The 13,936-nt window shown below is 36.6% G+C and overlaps 2 protein-coding genes across 6 annotated transcripts; both read left to right on the forward strand.

Annotated features, from left to right (window-relative positions):
- The first annotated feature begins 3,695 nt into the window (after positions 1 to 3,695).
- LOC149958828 (solute carrier family 35 member G1-like) lies at positions 3,696 to 7,102 on the forward strand. 5 transcript variants are annotated; one of them, XM_090166230.1, is made up of 3 exons: positions 3,885 to 3,899; positions 4,053 to 4,129; positions 4,963 to 7,102. In XM_090166230.1, the coding sequence occupies exons 2-3, from the start codon at positions 4,097 to 4,099 to the stop codon at positions 6,157 to 6,159; spliced, it is 1,230 nt and encodes a 409-aa protein (XP_090022356.1). In that variant the 5' UTR covers positions 3,885 to 3,899; positions 4,053 to 4,096; the 3' UTR covers positions 6,160 to 7,102. The 5 variants fall into 5 exon arrangements, with proteins under 5 accessions (XP_090022360.1, XP_090022356.1, XP_090022358.1 ...); XM_090166232.1 differs by lacking the exon at positions 3,885 to 3,899 and having other exon boundaries at positions 3,968 to 4,129; positions 4,963 to 5,566; positions 5,645 to 7,102; XM_090166234.1 differs by lacking the exon at positions 4,053 to 4,129 and having other exon boundaries at positions 3,696 to 3,899.
- A 152-nt stretch (positions 7,103 to 7,254) lies between these two features.
- On the forward strand, positions 7,255 to 9,069 carry pelo (pelota mRNA surveillance and ribosome rescue factor). Its single transcript, XM_090165057.1, has 8 exons — positions 7,255 to 7,403; positions 7,480 to 7,572; positions 7,635 to 7,785; positions 7,846 to 7,936; positions 7,999 to 8,264; positions 8,329 to 8,449; positions 8,511 to 8,810; positions 8,882 to 9,069. The coding sequence occupies exons 1-8, from the start codon at positions 7,363 to 7,365 to the stop codon at positions 8,968 to 8,970; spliced, it is 1,152 nt and encodes a 383-aa protein (XP_090021183.1). The 5' UTR covers positions 7,255 to 7,362; the 3' UTR covers positions 8,971 to 9,069.
- Positions 9,070 to 13,936: the final 4,867 nt, after the last annotated feature.

The raw sequence follows: 13,936 nt of genomic DNA on the forward strand, positions 1-13,936 counted from the left end.
TTTAAAGATTGCGTTAAGGTTATATTCCATTTATCACCTGCGGTAGTCGGAAGGGGAAAATTTCTAAATTGTCTTCCCCCTGCCCGTGTAGAAAATTTAATTGTGTAAATGTTTTATAAGATAATTATTATTATGGCAGGGTGGCAGAGTGGTTAGCACTTTCACCTCGCAGCAATAGGAATCCGGATTCAATCCCAGAATTTTCTTGCGTACAGTTTTCATTGTTTAAACGCTTTAGCGCCTGCTGCCGTCGAAAGGGGAAAATTGGGAAATTGTCTTCCCCCTTATCGTAAAACGCTCAGCGTAAAGGTTCGTCCAATGATTTTTGTACACAACAACGCGTTAGCGTGTTTAAAGGCTAGTTGCATTCTCCTTGCGTTTGTTGCTCCTAGCTTTACCTTTTTAGTCTATAAGTGTACAGGTTTGAATCGTCAACAACTTTTAAATTATCTAATTAAAAATCATCCACGTCCTCGCAATTTTACTGGCGGAACAGATGGCTCATAATAAATGGTGTGATCCCATGTGAGATTAACTATTTCATTTGAATTTCAACTGTTGGTGAGTAAAACTAGTACTTTTTTCTTGGTCCCAGGGCTTCACCCGTCGGCTGACTCCGTCTAACATAGATATATTTTTATTGACTTTTATCTGGTATTTGCTACTGATCAGGTATATTAATGGTAGGTCTGACTGCGGATCACCGGTATCTTCCCATTGCGCCGAATCCCATTCGACCGAATTCCCATTAGATCGAATTCCGCCAATGTTTTTGATGAAAGGCGGGTTTTGTATTTTTCTATTCGATCGACGCAATATTCACAATTAAACGACCGCAAAAAAAATAGTTTTTCTTTCTACTCCTTTTGATTTTTTATGGAAGCGTTTTAATATATTTTTAAGTCTGTCAGGTTAGGTTAGGTTAGGTTAGGTTAGGTGAGGTTAGGTGAGGTGAGGTTAGGTTAGGTTAGAATTAAACGACAAAACTGGTAAAAAAGACCGTATATTTAATAAAAATAAATCGCAGTACTTCGGCAAAATATGCCTTCAAGGCGGTACAAGATTTGTACCGCCTTGAAGGCATATTTTGCCGAAGTACTGCGATTTATTTTTATTAAATATACGGTCTTTTTTACCAGTTTTGTCGTTTAATTCTTATATATTGACCGTTGGTGGCCTCCTACTTTAGGTTAGGTTAGGTTAGGTAACACTGCATGCTGTTCTGAAACGGATAAAACCGAATCCTAAACCCGGAGAAGTGCGGCTTTTTCGGTCGAATGGGACAATCCCATTAGACCGAATCCTAAATCCGCCAAAGTGCGGCTTTTTCGGGCGAATTGGATTGGGTTCGGTCGAATGGGATTCGGCGCAATGGAACAGATTCGGACCACCTAATCCAAAAAACATGTTTATCAAAAGTATTGCGGCAAACCGAATATATCGCGTGAATATTCTATATTTTATATTTTATATTATTTTTATTGTTATAGGTGCGCCCTTAAAGGGACATCTATTATTTTTATTGTTATAGGTGCGCCCTTAAAGGGACATATATAGTTTTTATTGTTATAGGTGCGGCCTTAAAGGGACTTATATTATGTTTTAATGTTATAGGTGCGGCCTTAAAGGGACTGATATTATTATTTTTATTGTTATAGGTGCGGCCTTAAAGGGACTTATATTATGTTTTAATGTTATAGGTGCGGCCTTAAAGGGACTGATATTATTATTTTTATTGTTATAGGTGCGGCCTTAAAGGAACATATATTATTTTTATTGTTATAGGTGCGCCCTTAAAGGGACATATATTATTTTTATTGTTATAGGTGCGCCCTTAAAGGGACATATTATTTTTTTTAAATCTCAAGTTAATTACAATAGTATTTAAGTATATTTCTGTGAACAACCATGACCTCATTCAACCTTTCACGGTTCACTGCTCCTCCATTTCTAACATAATACTTTTTGTCACATTTGGTCCACAAAGGTATACACATATATATTTATTTTCATCCCGACACATCTAACATTTAAAGTTTTAAAATTTATTTATATTATTATGTATTATTTATTTATTGCAATGATCTGCAACAAAAATAAAATAATATTTATCAATCCGAGGATCCGTCCTGATCATGCCCACGTTAAGTTGACGTGTCGCGAAATCCCCCGTTCAAAGTAGCATTAAAAATCATCCTGTACAATTCCGCCGGTTTTTAACGCGGAGGAAAATACGGCCTCTAAATATACACCGCTGCCGAGGTGTATAATAAAGCCGTGCCTTGTGACATAAGAGCAACATTTTAAAAAGTTGAACAAAACCACTTTTTTATATAATACTTTTTTAGTACTGTTTTAAAAATGTCTAAGAAAATAGGACAATTTCTTACAGCGATAAGGTACTAAGTTTTGATAAGAATCCCTCTAAGCACAATTTACTTTTGATAGAGGGCATTAGTGCTTTTGTTTCTAAAATTACCCTACGTTCTTCAAAGACTGAGTCGGTTCTCCTTATTTCCTCCATGGCCACAGACTTTCATTACATTAATTAATGGCGGGAGAAAAGTTTGTGGCATACTAATCACCCTTATATTACTTACGCCAACGTGTAATACACGATTTAATTAGATTTTCTAATTTGTTTTCCGTAAATGTCATCTTAAAACCGCTGACCTCGGGACGAATTCCTTAGATTTTGTTCCGTTGGCCATCTTGTTGAAATGTAGCCTCCCCACTTCACCTGTGGATCCGTAATCTTGTTACGTAGTAGCTAAAGCCACGCCCTTTATCGTTGACGATTCGTGGGCATTTTGTTTATCACGGTCGCCATTTTAACTCTCAGCACCTTAGCTCGTACCACGGCCCCCTGCACGTGCTCGTACGCTCTCTTTTTCTAAGCCTTGCCTTATCACTTTGTGAATCTGGTTTTTGAACCTCAGTCTATTCTTAAAACATGTCAAACTGTGCAATAAAAGGTTGTAATAATCGAAATGGACGTTACAAGCCATTAGATATACGTTTTTTTAAAGTTCCATCAGTTATTAAAAATCAGGGCCCGAAAGCTTGCAATTATCAGAGCAGCGAAGGCATTTCTGGCTAAATATTATTGGTAAAAAAGGGTTTAACTTCAATAAGTAAGTAATGAAATATTTTCTATACCAAATCCTAAATACAAAATAATGTTAAATCCAAGACCAAGGCCTTGGTCATTTGCGATCTCTCCGAAATCTTTTATAGTTAAAGGGAATATAACCGGCAAAGCAATCTTTATGGAAGACCCCTTCAATTTATCAAATTACCCTGTACAGTGGCGCCAAACATTTCTAAAGCCAAAGGCAAGAGCTGCAAACGTTGGTGTTCCACACCAAATACCTGAGGTTATATTCCCTTTAATTCGTACGGATCTATATCCCCGCATAAACATATTTTACGCATATACCTAATTTTATCATTACCCGAAATGCCTTCTGCATATCCAGCACAAAACTTATCTTTATCCTTAACTTTACTCATTTTCCCATTATATTTGTGAGAGCCGAAAATAAATCGACAACCATTTTTACTCTAGATGACGCTACGGTTTCTCGCGCGAAATTTGAAAAATGGGCTAAGCCACGCCTCCTGAATACAAAAGATACGAAAAGATGTGTGCCGAAAAATATATCTTTAAGTTACGTAATTTGTGAACGGCCCCTGAACAATTATCTCCCAGTCAGGAGCCTTTGTTTTTTTCCCAGGGTACCGGTAACGGAATCAACGTGATAAAGTTAAACCCCTGTAATTATCTAGAGACAATTATTTTACAGATAAAATAGCAAGTCCATCTTAAAAATACGTTGTATAAACGCTTCTCATAGGGAAAGTAGTATTCTTTGACTTGAATTTCACCGTTTCTCAAGGTGAACTAGGTTTTAATTTGGTCATACTGATTTCGTTACAGTTTCATGACCACCGATTCGATTCGTAGAAACCATTTTCTTCCGCAAAGATTTTTCTTTTCGATATCTTATTTTCTCAAAACTGTTTCCGTGGTAACACTATTCTATTTTTAGTGAGAAATTATGAAGCGAAATTGTTGATTTTTGAGTTATTTGAAATGGATTATGAAAGTTATTTGAAATGGAAGCAGGTAAAAACTCATTTCTTTTCCGTTTTAAAATCATATTTTATAAAAATTATTTGGAGCGCAATTTTTTTTATTATAATGAGAGTTAATAATTTATTTTGGTACGAAACCACCACCCTTTTGATGTAAAATTTTACATTTAATTTTAATTTTAATGTTTACTTGATAGAAATTAAATTAATTTTAAAATGAAATATACAATATACAAATGTTTTAAAATTTTACACGTATAGCGTTTTTCGATTGTACTACGCAATTTTGAATCTTACGGGAAATTCTTGACCCATTTTTTTTCACTCTCCCCAAAAAAAAGGGAAAAAATTAAATGGTCCAATGGTCGTCTTTATGGGCAGAACCATTTTAGTCATAAATTTTTTGTTTCTCTAGCACGGCCAACATTGATTGGCAGTCTGCTACTGTAATAGCTTTTAATCAAAGTTGGCCGAGTTTGGAGAAAACGTTAAAATTGTACGTGTTGACTGTTGAGTCTGCGAAATGGCTGGTGCATAATATAATTTTTTTAAATGTTGGTACGTATTTAATTTATGGTTTAATTTTCATTTACCATTATGAAACGAACGATGAAAACAATTACCGATTTTTCCATCTCTTTCGCTTGTTTTTGAAATAATAATGCTAGAAATAACGCATTTATTTGCTGTTTTTGACATTTACTAAGCCTCGGTGGTTCGTGCCATAGTATCATCTTGGTATCATTAAGTGGGGGAAATTGAAGAGCTTGGTTTAGTCTGATTCAGCATGACGCATGCCATTAATTATTTTTCTTATTTCACGGTCAAGTTTAATCGTTAAACTCTTAAATAATATCGCTTCAGGACTCTCTGCACCATACATCAGGCCATGTAAAAGACGGAGCAGTATGCCGAGTTCCACAAATGCCTTTATTGCAATGGAATGGAGACTCCTCAGAGCAGGAACATTTATTAGTCGAAACCAGTTTTCTGTCTGATGATCATTATGGAGATGATGTTGATACGGATCCGCGAGAAACCTCTGATCAAACTGTTGTTAGGCCCTTGACTCTCTTAAGCCTAGAAGATCGAGAGACTAAACAGAGTGGTGAAAATTGGAAATTATACAAAGGACTTTTATTCTCCTGCCTGTCTAGTCTTTTCTTTTCATTATGTTCGGTGATTGTGAAGTATCTCTATCACATCCATCCTGGAGAACTTGCGTGCTTGCGGTTCTTAGGAATTCTGGTATTTACCTTGCCAATGGTGATTCAAAGCCAAGAAAATCCTCTAGGTCCTAGAAATCTACGTCATTTACTAATTTTGCGTGGGATTGTAGGATCAGCCAGCTTATTTCTACGATTTTGCGCTATGCACTACTTACCTATAGCCGATGCAAACGTGATTATCTTTAGCGTCCCGGTTTTTGTTTCAATGTTTGCCCGTATTTTTCTTAAAGAACCTTGTGGTATTATCCACATTTTTACAATTATACTCACTCTAATAGGCTTGGCGCTAGTCACTAAATTACCCATGATATTTGCAGATGCAGAGTCCATACTCACTTTAAAAGATACTGGCCATGTTTACGGTGTTGCGGCAGCTCTTTCTTCAACCATATTCAGTGCGAGTGTATACATAGTGGTTAGGAAAGTGAAAGGGGTACATCATTCGGTTATTATGTTTAACTTTGGTTGGGTTTCTATCATAGAAACCACTTTATTAACGACCGCTCTCAATGGATTTTCGTTACCCTATTGTGGGTTTGATCAATGGCTCATAGTGTTATTGGGTTTATTTAGTTTTTGCGGTCAGATTATGCTCACTCGCTCGTTGCAGCTAGAACAGGCAGGTCCTGTGTCAGTTGTCAGAGCTGCCGCGGATATTGTATTTGTTTTTATATGGCAAATTATATTTTTTGAGGAGATACCTGATGGGTACAGCATCTCTGGAGCTCTGTTAGTTACTTCAAGTGTTATTTTGACCAGCGTCAAAAAATGGGTTATGTCTTTACCGGAAAGTTCACGAATACGAAGAATACTACATTTTTTAACTCTTTAATTGATGAACCGTTTAACTTTTACTTCACATTTTTAAGGTAGTTTAAAATACCTTTCCACCTTGTTATGGGTGTTTACTCATAGTACTATATATATTATTTATTTATTAGTTTAATATTATTAAGAACAAGATATGGAAGTTAGTGAACTCTAAATATTTATTTTTATTGAATTAACTCTGTCGGTGTTTATTATTATTTGTAAATTATATTTATACAAAAAAATTTTATTACAAGTTTATTTAAAATGTAAAAATTATTTAATTTTAAATTTTAAGACCCCTCTAATTTAGCTTTTTTTTCTAATTCTCATTATTTAATGAAGGTGGCAGCACCTCCTTGAGGGGGCTAACTGCTGTGCTGTGTTGCAGCTTTTCAGGGGTATATATATATATTTTTAACTGTAAATACACAGCCAAAGTATTTAAAAAAATATCAAACTCCTACTACCATTAATTAAAAATTAGGAGGAAAAATTGTAAAATTAGATATTTGTATTAATAGCTTTTGCGTTGTAGTGGCCATTAACTTAAAAATGTAGCTAATTAAATTTTAATTGCACTTGTGATAAAAGATAAGAAAATTTAAGCAAAAATTAATGGAAAGCTGGTCCATCGATTGTGAGATTTAGGAAAAGGAAATTTTTCGTCATCCAAATCCTACTTATGGTTTTTTTTATTGTTAATTTTATTTCGCAGCTTTTAAGTTAGATATTTATGTTAAATTTTATACTTTTTGTGTACTTAGCTACTAGTCATTTTCTGCACAAATTTAAATTTTATTCCAAAAATTTTAATGGTTATGTTTGGGTGTGTAAACTGTTAATCACCCAAGTATTTAAAATTAATTTCGCACATTAATTTAACTTTGCAAATTTACAAAGCTCTTGCAATTAATAGATGGTGCCTTAATATGGTGTTTGAAAAAAAGTGTAATTTTTCGGTGCTTAATTTTCAGCGATTGACTGTACAGAAATTTGTGCAATGATTAAAAGGTTTATGATATTTTTGAGTCAATTTTAAATAAATTTGCATATGAGTAACGATAAGCAGGGGAGCTAGATGGCGACACCGCGTTCATTATTTCCCTTGGAAACAACATGGCGTCGAGTTGTTACGTAGATTATTTTCGATCTTGTATAAAACACGAAAATTATGTAGTTTAGCATTTAATTATTGACAATTCTATTATATATAAACGTAGTTATGAAGCTAACTCACAGATCTATCGATAAGGAAGGTGGAGGGTGAGTGTATTGTCTACATTTTGATGTTCAATAATTGGCCTCGGTTAGTAGAACTTGTCTTACGACATTTCCATAGGAGTGTAACGCTTATTGCTGAAGAATCTGAAGATATGTGGCACGCATACAATCTTGTGGCCGAAGGCGATAACTTAAAGGCTTCTACAATAAGGTATACACTCAAATTGTTAAATTTAACAAGCTGAAAGTTTTAACAGGCATTGAATTCTACAGAAAAGTCACAACCGAGTCTTCCACTGGTAGTACCGGAAGTAATCGTGTCCGAACAACTTTAACGATAAAAATTGAAACTATAGATTTTGATACACAAGCATGCGTTTTGCGAGTAAAAGGCAGAAATATACAAGAAAATCAATATGTTAAGGTATTATTACAATTACAGAAATAGTTGTTTGTATTGATTGTTTATAAATTTATCTGACAGATGGGAGCTTACCATACCTTGGATTTGGAACTCAACCGTAAATTTACTTTAATAAAAGCCTATTGGGATAGTGTGGCTTTGGACAGATTGGGTTAGTAATAAATGAATTGCGTTTTAAATTAAAATATTAACGGATTCAAAAATTTATATCAGAGCTTGCTTGTGACCCGGCTCAAAAAGCTGATGTAGCTGCTATTATAATGCATGAAGGTTTGGCCAATCTGTGTTTGGTTACACCCAGTATGACCTTAGTGAGAGCCAAAATTGACGTCAGCATTCCACGTAAACGCAAAGGTTTTTGTGCCCAACATGATAAAGGATTACAAAAGTTTTTTGAATCAGTCATGCAAGCCATTATAAGACATGTAAATTTCGACCTGGTGAAATGTGTCATAATTGCCAGTCCTGGTTTCGTTAAGGTTGTTAATTCTTTTTAATTTTTTTTACAATATTATTAAGTTGTAAAGAAATTTATATTCATAGGATCAATTTTTTGAATACATGTTGCAACAAGCTGTCAAATTAGATATAAAAGTTTTACTCGAAAACAAAAGCCGTTTCATATTAATTCACTCGTCCTCAGGCTTCAAACATTGTTTAAATGGTATTTGCATTACCTTTAATTTTAGCCGCAAAAGCAATAATAATTTTTGGCTTGAAACTAGAAATTTTGCAAGACCAGTCGCTTAATGCTAAAATGGCCGATACGAAGGCAGCTAGTGAAGTTAAATTAATTGAAACCTTTTACGCAATGCTTCAAACTGAGCCTAATAAAGCATTCTACGGAGTCAAACACGTTGAAAAGGCCAATGAAGCCCAGGCTATTGAGACTTTGCTCATTTCTGATAACCTCTTTCGATGTCAAGATGTGGCGCAGCGTAAACGATACGTATCCCTGGTTGATAGCGTAAAAGAATCGGGAGGAGACGTGAAACTATTTTCCAGTTTACACGTTTCTGGAGAACGTAGGTTTATTCGTTTTTATCAGAAAATAAATCTTTGGGTTTTAAAATTAAATGTTGCTTTTAATATTTAGAATTGGGCCAGTTGACGGGAGTGGCGGCAATTTTGAGATTTCCAATGCCGGAGCTGGAGGATGATGAAGACTCGAGTGATGAAAATTAAAAATGTCATAGATTTATCTCGATATCTTTAAATATGTAAATAATTTATCATTATTTAAGAGGAAAGAAGCAGGAAATAAAATGATGATTTGCACTATTATATTTTTGGAAATCTAATTTAGTTATCATAATGCCAACATGTTCAGAGCATTGAATTTTGAATAGTACCCTTGGAATGCAGGAGTCGTGGTTTCGCGAAACAAAGAAATTTCAAGTTAGCGCACTCATCCACCAACTCTATACGGTGGCGCCATTTATCACGTTCAAGGTGGAATTTTTGAAAAAATTATTTTCATAGGATATAGTTCCCACCGCTAACAACGGATGGCACCACTAACAAATGATAGAGCTCAATTTTCAAAAATTTGTTTCGCGGAAGGCAGATTGAAACTGTAATCAAGGATTTGTCCTTGCTGTAATTCTAGCGGTACTATTCCCAATTCAATGGTTAAGAACTTCAGATGCCGATGCGTGCTTAAATTGTAATATTTTTTTGGGGTATTTTGAATTCGCCAAGAGCTACCACTAGAGGAGCTTTTCCAGTGTTTCTTTCAGAAAATTTTCTTCGGGGGGGTTTCCCAGACATCCGGGGGTGCCGGTATAAAGTGGCGAGCATAGCACTGCCTGCACGCCTGGCAGTGGCGTCGGAAAAAGGGGAAGCTTCGGGGGGGGGGGGGGGCGGTAGACTTTTTCCCGGAGAGATGCCTGAAAGAAACACTGAGCTTTTCGCGCTCGCGTTTTTCGTATTTAGCGCCGTTTTAAAAATATTTCCCACATTTGAGGAGACGACGACAGAAGCAAGGATTTTGTCGTCGTCTCCTCAAATGTGGGAAATATTTTTAAAACGGCGCTTTAAACCAAGGAATTTTTTTTTCATCACGGGTCGCTCTTCAGAGTTATTGTTGTTGTCGTCAGACACTTGCTCGCCCTGACTCCACATTTATCTTCTACTAGAGCTTGGTGATGAGATTCGACGATGTACTTCTCCGCACTGAACCTGACGTGTCGTGACCGCAGAACTCCGTAGAGCTTTGGAACGTAGACAGTATTTGATGGCGGTTCTACCTTGACCTCGGAATAGGCTATCGACTTTTCCTGGTAGGCGAAGATGGCTTCTTACCTTTGATCTTCTCGTACAAGCCGCAGGGTGTCGATTGTAGACCATTGGACCGAAATCCCATTCAACCGAATTCCAATCGACCGAAAACCGCGTTTTGCGCGGTTTTCATTCAATATACCGTTAGTGATACATATTTATATATCGTAGGTTACGTGATGATAGTATATCTAATTTGGACTAAACTATGTCTTAAATATTTATTATTTCGTACCGACGTGTATTTTTAGACCTTTTTCCCTGGAAATTTGATATTTTCCGGGTTTAATTTTGGAAAATAACCTTGATAAGACCCGACGTGAAATAGTTGCCTACCATATCTAACCTAACCCAACCTAACCTAACCTAACCCAACCCAACCTAACCTAACCTAACCCAACCCAACCTAACCTAACCTAACCTAACCCAACCTAACCTAACCCAACCTGAACTAACCTACTCGAAGTGAAAACGAACCAGATTTAAATTTCCCATTCAACTGAATCCCGCCATGTTGGGCTATAAACGAAAATACTTTTCGGTTCAATGGGATTCGGTCAAACGGGATTCGGTCCAATAGTATACAACCCAGGATGTCAGTGTAGCATGGAACTCGAATTTGGCGTTCCTTTTCAAAGCGAAGACGTTGAGAGCGAAACCAAGGACCTACCACACGTTGTGGATGACCTCGTGTCGGATCGGCTTTCCAACGAATTCTGATGTCCCATTCTCCGTTTGAGCTTTATTTCAAACTTGAATCATGGCTGGACTATAGAACTTCCTGTACCGTATGAAATTTGTGTCGTCGTTGGTAATGTGCTGCGTGGCTCTAGAGTCTAAGCACCAATAAGTTCCAGACGTTCTGCCATATGCTGCGTAGAGACTTCCGCCGTTGCTGCTGCTCCCTTTACCGAGTTCGTTGCCTCCCACCGACGCTGTTCTTAGTTCCGGACAATTTATCGACTTTTGCTCGAAGATTTCCAGAAGCTTTTAATACATCTCCTTAGGAGTGTCATTTGTGATCATATTCGGCACCTTGCCCGATAACTAAGACTAAATGATGGTACGGGCTGTGCTGAATGCGACTAGGAGTTTATTCAAAATGGTCCCACGTGACGCCTCGGTATCTCCTTTCCTTTGCGAAAGCGTACCCGGCTTGACCAAGTCCCCTGTGATGATAGACATCTCTTATCGTGAGGACATCGACGATCTGTCGTTTCCAGCTTCGCCAATTCTCGATTTCGGACTACCTTTCTATGACATGACGTAGTGGACCATCCAGGGGCGTAGGAACCGGGAGGGGCGGGGGGGGCAATGTCCCTCCCTAGAATTATGTTGGGAGGGGCAACTAATGTTATTGCCCCCTCCAACATTTTGGTCAGTTGAAATTTTCAAAAGGCTCAAATTATCATTTTAAAAGCATATACAGTTTATAGAACCTCAACTGTGTTTAAATTTCAGTCATTTCCCGCCAATTTACATAGTAGTAAACAGTACACATGCATTCGGAGAAGCTACACCCCATTAAAAATTCAAAACCATTCTCCAGACCACTTTTCGTTTCTCTTTGCCCCCGCCAACTTCTAGAACGTTCCTACGCCCCTGAGACGTGTACCTGTTACGTGTACCAGTTACAGACGACATATCGGCGTTGATATCTCCAGTGACGGCGATCCCGTGGGGGCTCTGGGGCTCGAGCCCCCACAGGGAAAAACCAACGAGGGCTGAGCCCCCACAGAAATAAAATTGAGGAAAAATAGCAAACAGGGAAATATTTATTATCTCACTGCCTTAATTTGGGTCCGAATTCAGTCAGAAGTTATTTTGAGATTGCAGATGCGAGTAGCGTTAAGATGATATAACCGTGAAATTAATTTCGATATTATCCATGTATTCATTGACGGATGAGATATTAAAAAAAAAACGCTTTAAAAAATATCTATAGTAATTAAATTTTAGAGCTGTACATTTTCGGGCTTAAGTTTTAAGTATATGAATTTTATTATTATGGCCCGTGCCCCCACAGAAATATTTTCCAATCGCCGCCACTGGATATCTCCATCATAAAGTTCCCTGTGAAGGGTCGCACGATACGGATAAAACTTGTACTTAATTCGTCTGCTGCTAACAAACAATTAAATTGCACTTTTTCGAATTTTTCGTCAGAGCATTGAAATTAAACTCTGACATCATATTGGAAAATACCTTTACTCTTTTTGCCCCGAGAAACGAATAATTTTCGTCTACTGACTAAGGATTTAATCAAACATAAAGTGTTTAATCTGGATTTGTTTTTGGATTGGTCCGTGCACACCCGTATATTTTCCATATGACGAAGTGTAAATTGTTCGTTATGAGCGTAGTCTGCTTCTGGATGGAAGTTAAAATTACCTTGCCTCCTCACGCCATCTAACGACCGCTAGTAGAAATAATATTATTTAAATGTAGACTGAATTAAGGATGTACACTACAATGCGCCATCTATTGAATCTGAACTTTTAATATATTATATAACCTTTATTTAAATATTAAGTTATTATTAAAATAATTAAGAATAAAAATAATTACATTGTTGTCATAAAATATTTTCATCTATTTTCTTATATTTAGCTAGATGGTAGCTATGTATAGATGGCGCACACAGTACTGGGATATTTTTTACTCAGCTTGAAACTGACGAACGAGTTATGCAAAGTATCGAGAGCGCGCTTAACCTTTTCGTAAAAAGTGCCTGTCATGGATAAGAATACTATCAGTAGACGTTTTCTTCATGCTGTCAAGAACAGTATTACCATAAGTAACATAATAGAAATAAGTATAACAATTAACGAGATTTACAACCAAACTGATTTTTATAGTTATTGCGTACTCGAGATGTTTTCTCAGCACAGAGCCCTCTAGTGTTTAAAATATGCGAGACTTCCGCTAAGCCGAAATATCTGGTTCCCGATATTCGGCTAAAATGATAAAAATTAAAAAAGTTTTTCTCGGCGCTACGAGCTCGTGTTTTTTTATCACGCGTGATTCGCACGCGGGCTTCAAAACAAAGCAAAAGCCCCTCGCGACTCCAGAATGTGCTCTCCGATATTAGGCTTAAATTTTTATCAAAATGTAGTCATCCAAAACGGTAAGTCGCGAGTCCAAGTCACAGCTTGAAGAGAGTATCAGTGCCGATAAAAGGTTCGGTTAGAAAATTAGCATTAAAGCAATAGGAAGTGCCATACTTAATATTATTATGTTACTTATGGTATTACTGTTTAGCGTACGTTTTTTGGTGTATTGTTATTTGTTAGCTATCTAGTTTTTGACGAAACATAAGGTTTTTAAAACTTTTATTGAAGGATTTAAGGTTAGTACAGATTCGCGTATAAAGTGTATTTACAAAATTCTTCATTCGTATCACAGATTGGTGAACATAATTTTCAAAATAATTGACTTATCTTTTTTTAGCAGCTAGCACTTGAAATTTGTATTTTGTTATTTAGTGTCCCAGTTACAATGAACCATATTCCCGATACACGTGACTAGGCTTAACTAGTTTTAGAAAAAGGAGCACTACCAGTGAATAATATAGAGTTATCTGCAAACAGAATCTACAAAATGTACAGTTTTACTTTAAACAACAGAAATTATAGCAGCCGACATATCGTTTTCACTTGAAATTTTCCCAGGGCTATTTCAAAGCAAGCAGGGCTATCCAACTTTTAGGAGGTTGGAATACACCTCTCTACCAGTAATAGAAACAAATATTCAACGGTAAGTCAGACTTCTTTTCCCCGCACCTGTGCGAAAGGGGGATTGTATGTTTTGTCAACAGCACCCTCTATTACAGACAAACAGAAGCTCGTTAAAAAATAAGAAAACAAAGTTA

The sequence above is a fragment of the Leiobunum rupestre genome, chromosome 2 (assembly GCF_980474605.1).
Source record: "Leiobunum rupestre chromosome 2, qqLeiRupe1.1.hap1, whole genome shotgun sequence".
Taxonomy (NCBI): domain Eukaryota; kingdom Metazoa; phylum Arthropoda; class Arachnida; order Opiliones; family Sclerosomatidae; genus Leiobunum; species Leiobunum rupestre.